Source organism: Elephas maximus, chromosome 6 (genome assembly GCF_024166365.1).
Source record: "Elephas maximus indicus isolate mEleMax1 chromosome 6, mEleMax1 primary haplotype, whole genome shotgun sequence".
NCBI lineage: Eukaryota > Metazoa > Chordata > Mammalia > Proboscidea > Elephantidae > Elephas > Elephas maximus.
The window spans coordinates 30021948-30035276 of NC_064824.1; the positions used below are offsets into that span (position 1 = coordinate 30021948).

At 39.7% G+C, this 13329-nt stretch overlaps 1 protein-coding gene across 2 annotated transcripts in view; it reads left to right on the forward strand.

Annotated features, from left to right (window-relative positions):
* The window catches only part of ACMSD (aminocarboxymuconate semialdehyde decarboxylase), a 120305-nt gene that overhangs the window by 79866 nt on the left and 27110 nt on the right, over nt 1–13329 (forward strand). For both annotated transcript variants that reach the window (XM_049888961.1, XM_049888962.1), the window contains 3 exons: nt 1568–1661; nt 7124–7219; nt 8083–8255. In XM_049888961.1, coding sequence (XP_049744918.1) covers nt 1568–1661; nt 7124–7219; nt 8083–8255 — 363 coding nt within the window. The remainder of the gene's footprint in view (nt 1–1567; nt 1662–7123; nt 7220–8082; nt 8256–13329) is intronic.

A 13329-nucleotide genomic window follows, 5' to 3' on the forward strand; every position in this document is an offset into this window, starting at 1 on the left:
AATTATACGAGATGGGAGGGGCAATATTTGCCCAAAAGCAACGATGAGAAGGCAGGAAGGGGTAGAAAATCAGGAGAAAAGGAAATGGGGAACCCAGGTGCACTTGAGCAGAGTGCACCAAGGCCATGAAAAACTTTATGTACCAACTAGGAATGGGAATCCAATTTGCTCTGTAAACTTCACCCAAGGCACAATAAAACATATATATAAATATATATTAGTTGATTTGAGTTGAATATAAATAAGCACATAGAATAAAGTTTTATCCTAATGAGGGGTCAAATCCCATTGAGGTACCACCATCAAGTGCCTTTGCCAGGCCCAAACCACTCTAAAAAATGGGATGGTTTTTCAGTCTGTATCTATTATCAGATCCCAATTAGCTCCTCCCCCTTCAAAAGGTTTGTATCTCTTCTGCTTCCCAAAATCCACTGAATTCTTTTCTTCCATATACCCTTTGCCTGCCACTTTCAGAATCCAGTTGCCCCAGAAATTTCTCCATTTTAAACACTTAAGTACCCAAGCCACATTGCAGCAGCCTGGTTAGCCCAACTATCCCCCTTGCTGAGGTATATAAGGGTAAGATGAGTCACTCCAGCACTCCGATACACTTTGAAAGGAACCACTCTAAGAAAAATCTGTTTTAAACCTGGATATGTACTAATATTCAATGCCTGCCAAGGGGCTTTTTTTAATTAAAAATTTTTGTTGAATAAAAGTCATTCCATCCAGATGGTATTTCCATTTCCCAGCAGGCCCCAAAGCAGGTTTGCCCATGACATTCAGCTCAGTACCTGCCTGGCTGAGGTACTTGTGAGTGCCTCTGGACCCCAGGAATCCTCACCCACTGTCTCTGAATGGCTAGCTGGTTTGGGTCAGGCCACCCTGCCCCGGCCCAGACCTGAGCTGGTCTCCCAGCCCATCATTTTTTCAATCTCCACATCCTCAGGTTTCCAAGTGGGGAAAAGGAGGCAACACTCAGATCCTGACTCCCAGGATACAGTTTGAGCAGTCCTTTTGAGGGAGTGGGCCAAGTCAGAGTCAGCAGGGAAAATTTCTTCTACGTTTGAGGTGCAGGATTAGCCCCTGAGCATTTTGCTGTCAGCCAAAACATTTGTTTCGTATGAATTGTTTTGCCAGTCAACATATTAAATCCTTACTTTAATGGTAAATCCTTCAATCTTCTTTATTAATTCTAAGGGTCTTTTTTTCTTTTCTCAGCAGCAGAGTTTATCAATGCCTGTTTTATATGCACTAAGAAATCACTTCAAATTTTTTTTTAGTTTATTTATTGAGACCGATATAAAACCTAAACCAAAACCAAACCCACTGCCATAGAGTCAATTCTGACTCATAGCGACCCTATAGGACAGAGTAGAACTGCCCCATAGGGCTTCCGAGGAGTGGCTGGTGGATTTGAATTACTGACCTTTTGGTTAAGCAGCTGAGTTCTCAACCCTTATGCCACCAGATCAATATAGAACTAGAGAAAAGCAGTTTCCCTAAAAGAATACCTTGTAGGCGCTAGGTCATCCAAATAACACTCTTTCTCATTGCTTCTTTGAAGGCAGCTGAAAGACTCAACTGCTCTTTGTTGGTGCATCCCTGGGACATGCAGATGGATGGACGGATGGCCAAATACTGGCTCCCTTGGCTTGTAGGTGTGTGTCCATTTGGGCTTCAGGAACAGAGAACCAACTCTTGGGTTTTTCCAATTGTCGATGGAATCCTATTATGCCAAAGAGAGAAAGCATGAATAATTAACAGGATTTTGAGTAATAACCACTATTATTTATCGAGCTCTTACTCAGATAAGTGCCGTTTATATGACGCATTTACTTTTAATTGCATTCACATAAAACTCTATGAGGTAGGCATCATAATGACCACCAATGGGGAACCTGCAACTCACTGATTAGGTAAGTTGCCCAAGTCATACAGTTAATAAGTGGAAATGGAATTTAAACACAGATCTGTCTGACTCCAGAGTCCATCCTGCTGACCATCTCACCATTCAGCCTCCCAAGAGGCTCAAAAACAAAACAAATACAACCATCCTGTCTAGTAGATTTCTTTTAGAAACTGATAATAGCATCTGTTCTTACAAATGAGAACCCTGGAGTTACAAGGTCAACTTCTACCAAGGATCTGAGGCCCCAGATTGTAGATGACCCAGGTTTTCAACTTTCACATTATTTATTTCTCCATTTTGCCCTTCACCTCCTACACTTTTCGTTCGTGGTTCTACAAGAGGGCAAGGAAAAAGAGGAGAAACCTCTATGTGGCCTGCCTCATCTTTTGTTACTAGTCCGGATAAGAAAAAAAAGAGAACAGATGCAAAATCCACAGATACTTCTGGAACCACAAGTGAAAACTACAGGTCATCTATGACTAGGTCCCCAAATGGAAAGTGTTGGGTTTTCTTTAGGGGGAAATTATCCATACTCTCCCCAGCTGAATTAGTGCAAATAATTATGAAGTAACTAAATAGCAACACCATGAAGAATTAAAAGAGGCAAATATTGGAAGTAAAAAAAAAAAACCAATTTCGGTTTTAGCTAGTCTCTGTTTCACTGTATAATCTGACATGTCATTTTACAGCCTTGGGGCCACTTCCTCCTCATTTGTAAAATGAGAGAGTTGGTCTGGATTCCTTCACAGACTTCTTTATCCTCTGACATTTTATGTTCCTATGATTTGCTGATGGAGAGTAATGTCATTAATAAGGCAGCTTCCTACCCATCCGCCATCAAATTCTTGAGTAACAACTAGTAGGAAGGAAGAGGTAATTTAAGAGGACTCCGATGCTGTCCAGCTCCAAAGAAAGTCTCAGCCTTGTTGATGCAACTTTGAGAAGTCCCACAAACTTATTTAGAGTACAGTATTTTGTGTGAAAAACAGAGGATAGCATTTGCATATAAAGTCATTTCATGTTTCATTTATTCAACAGGTATATATTGGTCCCCTCCAGCATGCCAGGTCCTGTTCTAGGCACTGAGGATATGGACATGAACAAAACTTCTGCCCTCAGGGAATGTACATTCTGGTTGGAGGAAAGAGGTGACAAACAAGTAATATCAAAAAAATCCATTGCCTTCGAGTCGATTCCGACTCACAGTGACCCTAAGGACAGAGTAAAACTGCCCCATAGGGTTTCCGAGGAGTAGCTAGTGGATTTGAACTGCCGACCTTCTGGTTAGCAGCTGAGCTCTTGATAAACAAGTAACACAGGTAAATAAACAAGCAGACGGGGAAGGCAGGGAAGAAACTGTGGTAGGGGCTGAAGCGTAGTCGGCAAGCAGGTGCTTTAGAGAGAAGCCAGAAAAGGCCTCTGTGAGGAAGCAGTACAGGTAGTCCCTGACTTACAACAGGGTTCTGCTCTGACGACTCCCTCATAAGTCACTTCTGACACAAGTTAAATACCTCTTTTTTTTTTTTTTTCCAGTTTGCATTATTGTTGTTGTTAGGTGCTGTCAAGTCGATTTCAACTCATAGCAACCCTATGTACCACAGAAGAAAACACTGCCCGGTCCTACTCCATCCTCATAATCATTGCTATGTTTGAGCCCACTGTTGTAGCCACCATGTCAATCTACCTTGTTGAGGGTCTTCTTCTTTTTTGCTGACCCTGTACTTTACCAAGCATGATGTCCTTCTCCAGGAACTGGTTGCTCCTGATAACATGTCCAAAGTACATGAGATAAAGCCTCACCATCCTCGCTTCCAAGGAGTATTCTCCCTGTACTTCTTCCATGACAGACTTGTTCATTCTTCTGGCAGTCCATGGTATGGTCAATACTCTTCACCAACATCATAATTCAAAGGCATCAATTCTTCTTTTGTCTTCTTTATTCGTTGTCCAACTTTTGCATACATATGAGGTGACTGAAAATACCATGGCTTAGGTCAGGCATGCCTTAGTCCTCAAAGTGACATTTTTGCTTTTTAACACTTTAAAGAGGTCTTTTGCAGCAGATTTGCCCAATGCAATACGTTGTTTGATTTCCTGACTGCTGCTTCCATGGGCATTGATTGTGGATCCAAGTAAAATGAAATCCTTGGCAATGTCAATCTTTTCTCAGTTTATCATGATGTTGCTTATTGGTCCAGTTGTGGGGATTTTTGTTTCCTTTATGAAGTATAATTCATACTGAAGGCTGTAGTCTTTGATCTTCATCAGTAAGTGCTTCAAGTCCTCTTCACTTTCAGCAAACAAGATTGAGTCAACTGCATATTGCAGGTTGTTAATGAGTTTTCCACCAATCTTGATGCCACATTCTTCTTCATATAGTCCAGCTTCTCAGATTATTTGCTCAGCATACAGATTGAATAAGTATGGTGAAAGGATACAACCCTGACACACACCTTTCTTGATTTTAAACCATGCAGTATCCACTTGTTCTGTTCAAACATCTGCCTCTTGGTCTATGTACAGGTTCCCCATGAGCACAATTAAGTGTTCCGGAATTCCCATCTTCACAATGTTATCCATAATTCATTATGATCCACACAGTCAAATGCCTTTTTATATAAAAAAAAGTATAAACAATAAAAAAACAGGTAAACATCTTTCTGGTATTCTCTGCTTTCAGCCAAGATCCATCTGACATCAGCAATGATATCCCTTGTTCTACGCCCTCTTCTGAATTTGGCTTGAACTTCTGGCAGTTCCCTGTCGCTATACTGCTGCAACCTCTTTTTAACGTTCTTCAGCAAAATATTACTTGCATGTGATATTAATGCTATTGTTCAATAATTTCTACATTCTGTTGTTTTTTTTTTTTTGGTTGGATGACTTTTCTTTGCAATGGGCACAAATATGGATATCTTCCAGTCAGTTGGCCAGGTAGCTGTCTTTCAGATTTCTTGGCATAGATGAGTGAGCACCTCCAGCACTGCATCTGTTTGTTAAAACATCTCAATTGGTATTCTAATTCCTGGAACCCTGTTTTTTGCTAATGCCTTCAGTGCAGCTTGGACTGCTTCCTTCAGTACCATTGGTTCCTGATCATATGCTACCTCCCAAAATGGTTGTACGTCAACGAATTCCTTTTGGTACAATGACTCTGTGTATTCTATAATTCTGTGTATTCCTTCAATCTGCTTTTGATGCTTCCTGCGTCATCCAGTATTTTGCCCATAAATTCCTTCAATATTGCAATTCAAGGCTTCAATTCTTTCTTCCATTCTTTCAGCTTGAGCATGTTCTTCCCTTTTGTTTTTCTAACTCCTGGTTTTTGCATATTTCATAATATTTGACTCTGTCTTCTTGAGCTGCCCTTTAAAATCTTCTGTACAGCTCTTTTACTTCATCTACAGCCCCAATCTCTCCCCTAAATTTTAGACTTGTGTAGTCAACTGACGTTTCCACAGCGGTGTCTCACAGGCATGTCAAACTTCATACAGCCAAACAAAACCCTAGATTTCTTTCCCCAATCCTCCCTCAGCATCCCCAGCTCAGAAAGTGGCACCACTATGTATCTGTGGCTGAGACCTGAAACCTCAGAGCTACCCTTGATTCTATTCTTCCTGCTGTTCAGTCCATGAGCTGGTGCTGGACTCTGTCTCCAAACTACATGCCACATACGCCCACCTACCACCATTTCCATCACTACTACCCACGTCCAAGTTACCATCAATTAGAAGTTGCCTAAACTATTCCAAGTCTCTTAAAAAAAAAAAAAAGTTATTTGATTAACTTTTTAAAAAGCTTTTTACAAGCCTATGGTAAAAATTCAAATTGTGCAAAAAGTTACAGAGTAAAAACACTCCCTCCCACCTCTAACCTCAAATCCCCCATTTCGCCTCCCAGAATCAACCACTCTTTGTATTTTGTTTATAATTCAGAATATGTTCTATAAATACATAAACATTTTGTGTATACATATTGTTTTTTCTTTTTACACAATTGGTATCACACTGTACACACTGTTCTTTACTTGGAGATTGTTTCAAACACCTGCCTCGTTCTTTTTAATGGCTGCATAATATTCCACTATGTGAATGCACCTTTATTTATTTAATCTGCCCCTTATTGATGGGCTTTGTTGTTATTCCAAACAATGCTGCCATGAACAACTTTGTTTCTATTCCTAGAATAACAGAGGTCATCCTTCCTTGGATCCTTTGTTCTAGCTATTTTCTCTGCTCTGAAATTTCTTCTTTAGATTTTACACATGGCTGGCTCCTTCTTAAGGTCCCTGGATAGTGCAAATGGTTTGCACTCAGCTACTGACCTATATGCTGGTGGTTCAAATCCACCCAGCAGTACCTCAGAAGAAAGACCTCTCCAGGGCAGCCTGAGGTTTCTGAGTTACAGTGTGAGAAGCAGAAATGTAGGGGTCTGGAAATGGGACTAGTTCCATGGGGGTGAAGACATCAGGTATGGACCAGCTGCTCCTTCTAGGATCCCAAAGTACTTCAATAACTCATTTTAATCCAGTTATTTCTGACCTCACTCCAAGAGTAAAGATTTGGCAGGAAGAATAATAATAGTTTATATTTATTGAACACTTACTAAGTATCAGGTGCTGTACACTGAATCCTCAAAACAACCCACTGGCAGGAATTAACCATTATTACCCCCATTTTACAGATAAGGAAAATGAGGCACAGAGAGGTAGTGTCTCTAATATAAAGTTCTGGCCAGGAACTTTACCGATATCATCATCTTACAAATCTCCAAGATAGCTTTGCAAGATGGGCAATATTTCCCAATTTGTAGATAATGCCCAGAGGCATTAAGTAAATTTTCAAAGTCCAGGAGGCAAAAAATTGGAGCATCTATGGTTCAACCTAGACTCCCTGTACTCCACTTGCTCCACCGCATCCAAAACTGAAGTTGGAGGAATCAGGACTAAAGCTAGGTACTCTGGTTTCTTGACTGTATTCTAGCCATTAGATAATTCTATCTGCAAGTGCAAAATAGGATATTCATGTGGTTCTTGGCCAAAATAGTGGCGTGTATACAAACAAACCATGCTGAGGCACAGGGAGCACTGAGTTCCATGTCTGTTAGTGCTAACAATTATGGACAGCTTTCATTCCCCAATCAACAGTGCCACTGAGCTTGTTGTTGCTCCAGGTGGCAAGCCCTGTACCTTGTGACTGTTTTCTCTTTCAGGAATGCCAGCAGAGACCACAATGGCCATTTGCTCCATGATCATGGGTGGAGTGTTTACAAAGTTTCCTAAACTGAAAGTGTGTTTTGCACATGGAGGTAAGATCCTGTCGTTTTGGTCATCATTCTGGTCATAAAGGATATGATGGTTCAAGGACCAAATTCCATTTGGCAGGCTAAGCTTGTTCGGTTGACAAAGTTTTTGCTTTGTTTTTATTTTAATCCCTCCATAGGCCTTCCAGCTTGCCGTAGTCCCTACTGCTCCCTATTGTTTACAGATAGGACTATTTCGTTGATTTTTATTGCCTGCCAGGTCCTTCTAGGGAACTAAGTTTGTGACTCTTGGACACACACACACACAATCAAATTATACATGTTGTTCTCTAGCCAGCATTTAAAAGACACCTTTCTATGTCAATAAACATATTATTGATGGCTTCACGCATGACATTTTATGGATATTTCATCACTGTTTAGATATTTCCATACTAATAAGCTGTCTGTATTTCACTGTTAATAATCATACTACACTTGAAAACCTTGACCATACATCTTTACATACCTGTCTTCTCACTTTAGGATAAATTCCTCATGGTTGAATTCCTAGACAAGTTTATTTCATTTTTTCTGGGTCTTCTCCCAGCATTTGGAACCCACTAGGTCCTTTGTAAATATTTTTAATCCTATGGGCTACAGTAACTTCTCCTTGAATCCAACATCAGGACTAAAAGGAATTCTTTTCAATCAATAACAAACCATAAAACCAAACCACTTGCTATCGAGTTGATTCTGACTCAAAGCAATCCTATAGGACAGACTAGAACTGTCCCATAGGGTTTCCAAGGAGTGGTTGGTGGATTTGAACCGCTGACCTTTTGGTTAGCAGCCATAGCTCTTAGTCACTGCACCACCAGGGCTCCTTCCAATCAATACCAGCCCCTCAGAAATGGGTTTCCTTGCAGGTGGTGCCTTCCCCTTCACATTGGGAAGAATCTCCCATGGATTCAGCATGCGCCCAGATCTGTGTGCCCAAGACAATCCAACCAACCCAAAGAAATACCTTGGTTCCTTTTACACAGACTCCTTGGTTCATGATCCTCTGGCCCTCAAACTGTTAACAGATGTCATAGGAAAGGTAAGCCGGGTCTGTCCTTTAGATAGCTTACGGGAAGCTGAGTGCTGGATCAATAACCAGTTACTTTGTTTCTTTCCCAAAAAGGGATGGAAGAAAAGGCACTAGAAGAAAGGAGAGGAACAGTGAAATTTGGGATTAGGTTTGCATGCACAGGGGATCCTCTCCTGAACCTCCTTCAACATAAAGTGTGTATCATCAGGGAACCATTATACATGACACAGAAAGCTCAGATAATCCACATGGCTGGGTATTTCCCCAGAGCACCCCCTCTTCTTTGCAAAGGAAGGACCCTCAGGCATCTCTGTACCTATCTAAGATGACAGGTGGTAAGTAGGAAAGAGCCACCAGTTTTGAAGTCAAATTGTTCTGGGTTAAAATCCTGGCCCCACCTCTGACTAAAACCAAAAAACCAAACCCATTGCCATAGAGTCAATTCTGATTAATAGCAACCCTATGACAGAGTAAAACTGCCCCATAAGGTTTCCAAGGAACAGCTGGTGGATTCGAACTGTGGATCTTCTAGTTAGCAGCTGTAGCTTTTAACCACTGCACTACCTCTGACTAATGGGGCAAATTATGAATCCGATCATCCTCATCCACTAAACGGAGATCACTGGAACATTAAAGAGGGAGAGAAATGCAGTGCCTGAAAATGGCACTGGACAGGTAGGCAGGGGAAGATGACGAACGGTCTTGGGTACCATGCCCTGAAATTTCTTCCTGCGATATTATGGCCTCATTTGATCAGAAAGATCATCACAGTGGTACTTTAAAATCCATATGAAAAAGTCTTTCCTCTATTGTGGCCTGCTAGCATATCTCCTAGTTGATGGCACCTTCACCTTTAAGTATTCTTTGAAAATTCTAACTCAGCAAGTTAGACAAACTTTAGACCAAAGACCAGTCAAATTAGCGAAAAGTCTGAAATATTTAATATTTCTGTTCCATTTTATTACTTCCAGATATCTAGACGTTTCCAAGTTGTCCCAAGGATAATCCTTCTTAAAGAATATGAACATATTTAAAGATTTACAACAAGGTGCTTGCATTCAGATTAGACTCTGAGGTTTTTGAAATCTTCTTTAGCCAAAAAAGAGATCTGTCATTTAAAAGCTGCAGGTGGTTTTCAGTCTCCAGAATGGAGACATCATCTCACTTTAAAGATGTTTCTCTGGTTTGAGAACATCACTAGAAGACAAATGTTAAGCATTCTGGTTTAGTCATAAATTATGTGGTTGAGCTATGTGTCTGAGACTTCTAACTTGTGTGTTGTGTGTTGACATGGATGTTTACCAGTTGGTTGTGACTGTTGATTGTTATTGTTTTGGAGACAGGGGCAACAGGGAGATAAAAGCAGGAAATTACAAAAGGGAGAAGCTGGAAAAGTATCTCTTATTGAGAGACTTTGTGAGACTTTGGACTTATGGGGAAAAGTGACATGGACTTTGGGAATGGGTCATTCTCATTACTCCCCTCTGCCCTGTCAAGCCTAGTACTCCTCAGATATTCTTGGAAGTTGCAACATCAGAAGACAACACCCTCAGCAAATACAACATCCATCTCATGAGGGATACCATCAGCAATGACCTTCAAACAGCATCCAGGGCAATACACACTGACCAGGGGACCAGAGCAGAAAAGGAAGAACATGGCGAATGTATAATGATAACCAGCAGATAGATATGAGTGCACCCTTTCTGGGGACCCCCAGAAAAACTCAGAGGGTACTTGGCAAAGTTAGTGATACTGAGATCTTGTATTCACAGTATGAAGATTTGAACTATTATAATTTTCACATCAAAAGCAAACGTGACCTCATTTTATGTGACTTCACAGGCTGGCAAATCCAGGACATATAAGCAGTATGTATTAATAATTTAGGATTGTCTTTTCAATATTAATGCTTCCTCATTCTAATTATATTCACATTAGCAAGTTCTCTTTCAAAAACAATCCCAAAACCAGAATGGCCAAAGAAAGTCCTAGCATAGCAACTGGGCTAGAGAGCAGTTTAACAAACTAGAGCAAGAGGACAGAATGCTGAAGAGGGAAGTCTAGGAAGTGCTTGAGAGCTTAAAACTATTCTTGCCAGGCATTTGACAGATATGGTGAGGCATCAGGAGCAAACAAGCAGTACATACATAAAAAATTAAACAAATGAAAGTAAATGAAATAATTAACACCAAGAAAATAAAAATCTGCATGAGGGCAGATAATCATTGTACAGCAGTGAACAATATTTATAGTCACATGGTGTAAATTATACTACGTATTGGTTTCATTGAAAAGTATGATTTTACTGAGATGACGGAGGAGAGAAGTGAGGGTAAGAAAAAAATTCTCAACAACCACACTAAGAAGTCAAAAAATATTCTGTAAAGCTAACAAATCAAGAAACAACAGTATAAGCTTATTATCTGAGAATATGAAGGTAATTATCAGAAGATACAAGTTAAAAAGATAAAAGTAAGTGCCTTGTAGAATAAGAGGTGGGAAAAAGTGGGACTTTCCAATTTCTGAAATTTTCTTCTTGTTGTTCTCTTGTTCTTTGTCCTTGTGGGTGTATGCTCTTTAAAAATCTCCTTACCACTTTTTTAGCGGAGTTTCAAATTGTGATCTTCAGAACAATACCATTCCACAAATAGTTTGTTACCAGCCTGTGCTGAGAGAAGGAGCTTGCCCCAGAATGTAGATCAACCCAGTTACTAAGCACACTGTTTAGTTTACCTGAATTTTGCTTTCATGGCGAGACTTTTTTGGTAAAAGAAGCTGTGTGGTCTCTTGGTAAAAGACAGAACGCCTAGAAAGAAACTCCACAAAGATACAGAAGATCTAAAGGACACAATCAGCCAATTTGACCTCGTAGACATGTATAGAACACTCCACCCAACAGGTGCAAAATACACATTCTTTTCCAACATAGACAGAATGTTCTCCAGAATAGACCATATCTTAGGCCACAGAGCAATCCTCAGAAAAATCCAAGGCAGCAAGATGATACAAAGTATCTTCTCTGACCACTATGCCATCAAAGTAGAAATTAACAAGAGGAAGAGCTAGGAAAAAAACTCAATTACATAGAAACTGAATAACACCTTGCTTAAAAACCACTGAATAATAGAAGAAATCAGGAATGGAATCAAAAAATTCCTAGACTCAAACAAGAATGAAAACACATCTGTCATGGATTGCATTGTGTCCCCCCAAAATATCTGTCAACTAGGTTACGTCATGATTCCCATTATTGTATGATTGTCTACCATTTTGACATCTTATGTGATTTCCCTATGTGTTGTAAATTCTATCACTATGATGCAATGAGATGTAATAGCAGCAGTTATATCGATGAGATCTACAAGATTAGATAGTGCCTTAAGCCAATCTCTTTTGAGACATAAAAGAGAGAAGCGAGCAGAGAGACATGGGGCCTTCATACCACTGAGAAAGCATTGCTGGGAGCAGAGTGCATCCTTTGAACCCAGGGTTGCTGTGAGGAGAAGCTCCTAGTCCAGGGGAACATTGATGACAGTGTTTCCTCCAGAACTGAGAGAGAGAGAAAGGCTTTCCCTGGAGCTGACACCCTGAATTTGAACTTCTAGCCTACTAGACTGTGAGAAAATAAATTTCTCTTTGTTAAAGCCATCCATCCACTTGTGGTATTTCTGTTATAGCAGCACTAGATGACCAAGACAACATCATACCAAAATCTTTGGGACACAGCAAAGGCAGTGCTCAGAGGTCAATTTACAGCAATAGGCACATACAATAAAAAAGATAAAAGGGACAAAATCAAAATATTAGCTACACAACTCAAACAAATAGGAAAAGAACAGCTAAAAAACTCACAGCCACCAGGAGAAAGCAAATAATAAAGAAGCTGTGTGTTGATTTATATCCTGGGGCAAGCTCCTTATCACATCATGGACCAGTAAGAGTTCAAATTGGGTAATTCTACTAATACTGGTCTGGACTTTTCTTCTCTTTTTCTGAAAAAAATTATCTTACCTAGATTGCATTCCCCTATGGCCCAGCTTGTAGTTTCCTGAAGTCATTTTCATGGTTTTGGCAATTATAGTTCAGCAGAAATTATGGCAATAAAGGAGTTTGGTTGGATTTCTCGAAGCTAAAAAAATTTTCTAGTACTCTCTCTGGCTTGGTTGATGGTGGGAGGAATAGAATGATGAGCAAATTTATATTCTTAAGATTTTTTTTCTACTTCTAACATTTAATCTACCAATTCAAATGGAATATTTAAGATGATATAACTTGCTAATTTATAAATATTACTTTTCCATACTTACACTTCATTAAACAATTTTATTCAAACATATATCTCTAATATAGTGCCTGGTCATCACTTACAAGCACCATTTTTGGCATTAAAATAGTTTTAAAGAGGGGGGCACTGCCATAAACAGACTTTTAATGAGAGTGTCTGTTTCCCAGGCTTCTAAATATTAATGTTAATCTTCAACCAATTATCATTAGAATTTTCTTCAGGAAATGGAGGAACTATAGGGCTCACTCTTACCTGATGAACACATAGCATTCTGTTCCAAGCTGAATTCACTACTATTCTTAATCTTTTGTTGTAGTTTATTCTTTTCAGTGGTTTCTGTTAGTTTGTTGGTTTATTTCTGCATTCCTAAGAATCGTGGTTGAAAACGATAATAAAGTTAAGAAAAGAAAGAAAAATGGGAAAGAAGATGGAGTATGTGGGGCAGGGGGAGAGATTCTGAAAATTCCATTCCTCTGAAACAAGTAGTAAATAGTGCTTAAGAGCTCACAGCACCAGTACCTAGTCATAGCAATGATCATGAGTAAATCACTTGATTTCTCTGGGCTTCAGTTTTTTTATCTGTAAAATTGGAATCATAATAGTCCCTAACTCCTGGGATTATTGAGAATCTTAAAGAAGATAACCACAAAAAGCACATAGCACAATACCAGGCCTCTATCAAGTGCTCAACAAAAGCATTTGACAAAGATGCCTACAGACATTTTAATAATAAACTATAGTGAGAAAAATCGTGACAGCACCAATTAATCTGCAAGGCTTTTTAACCGACTTGAA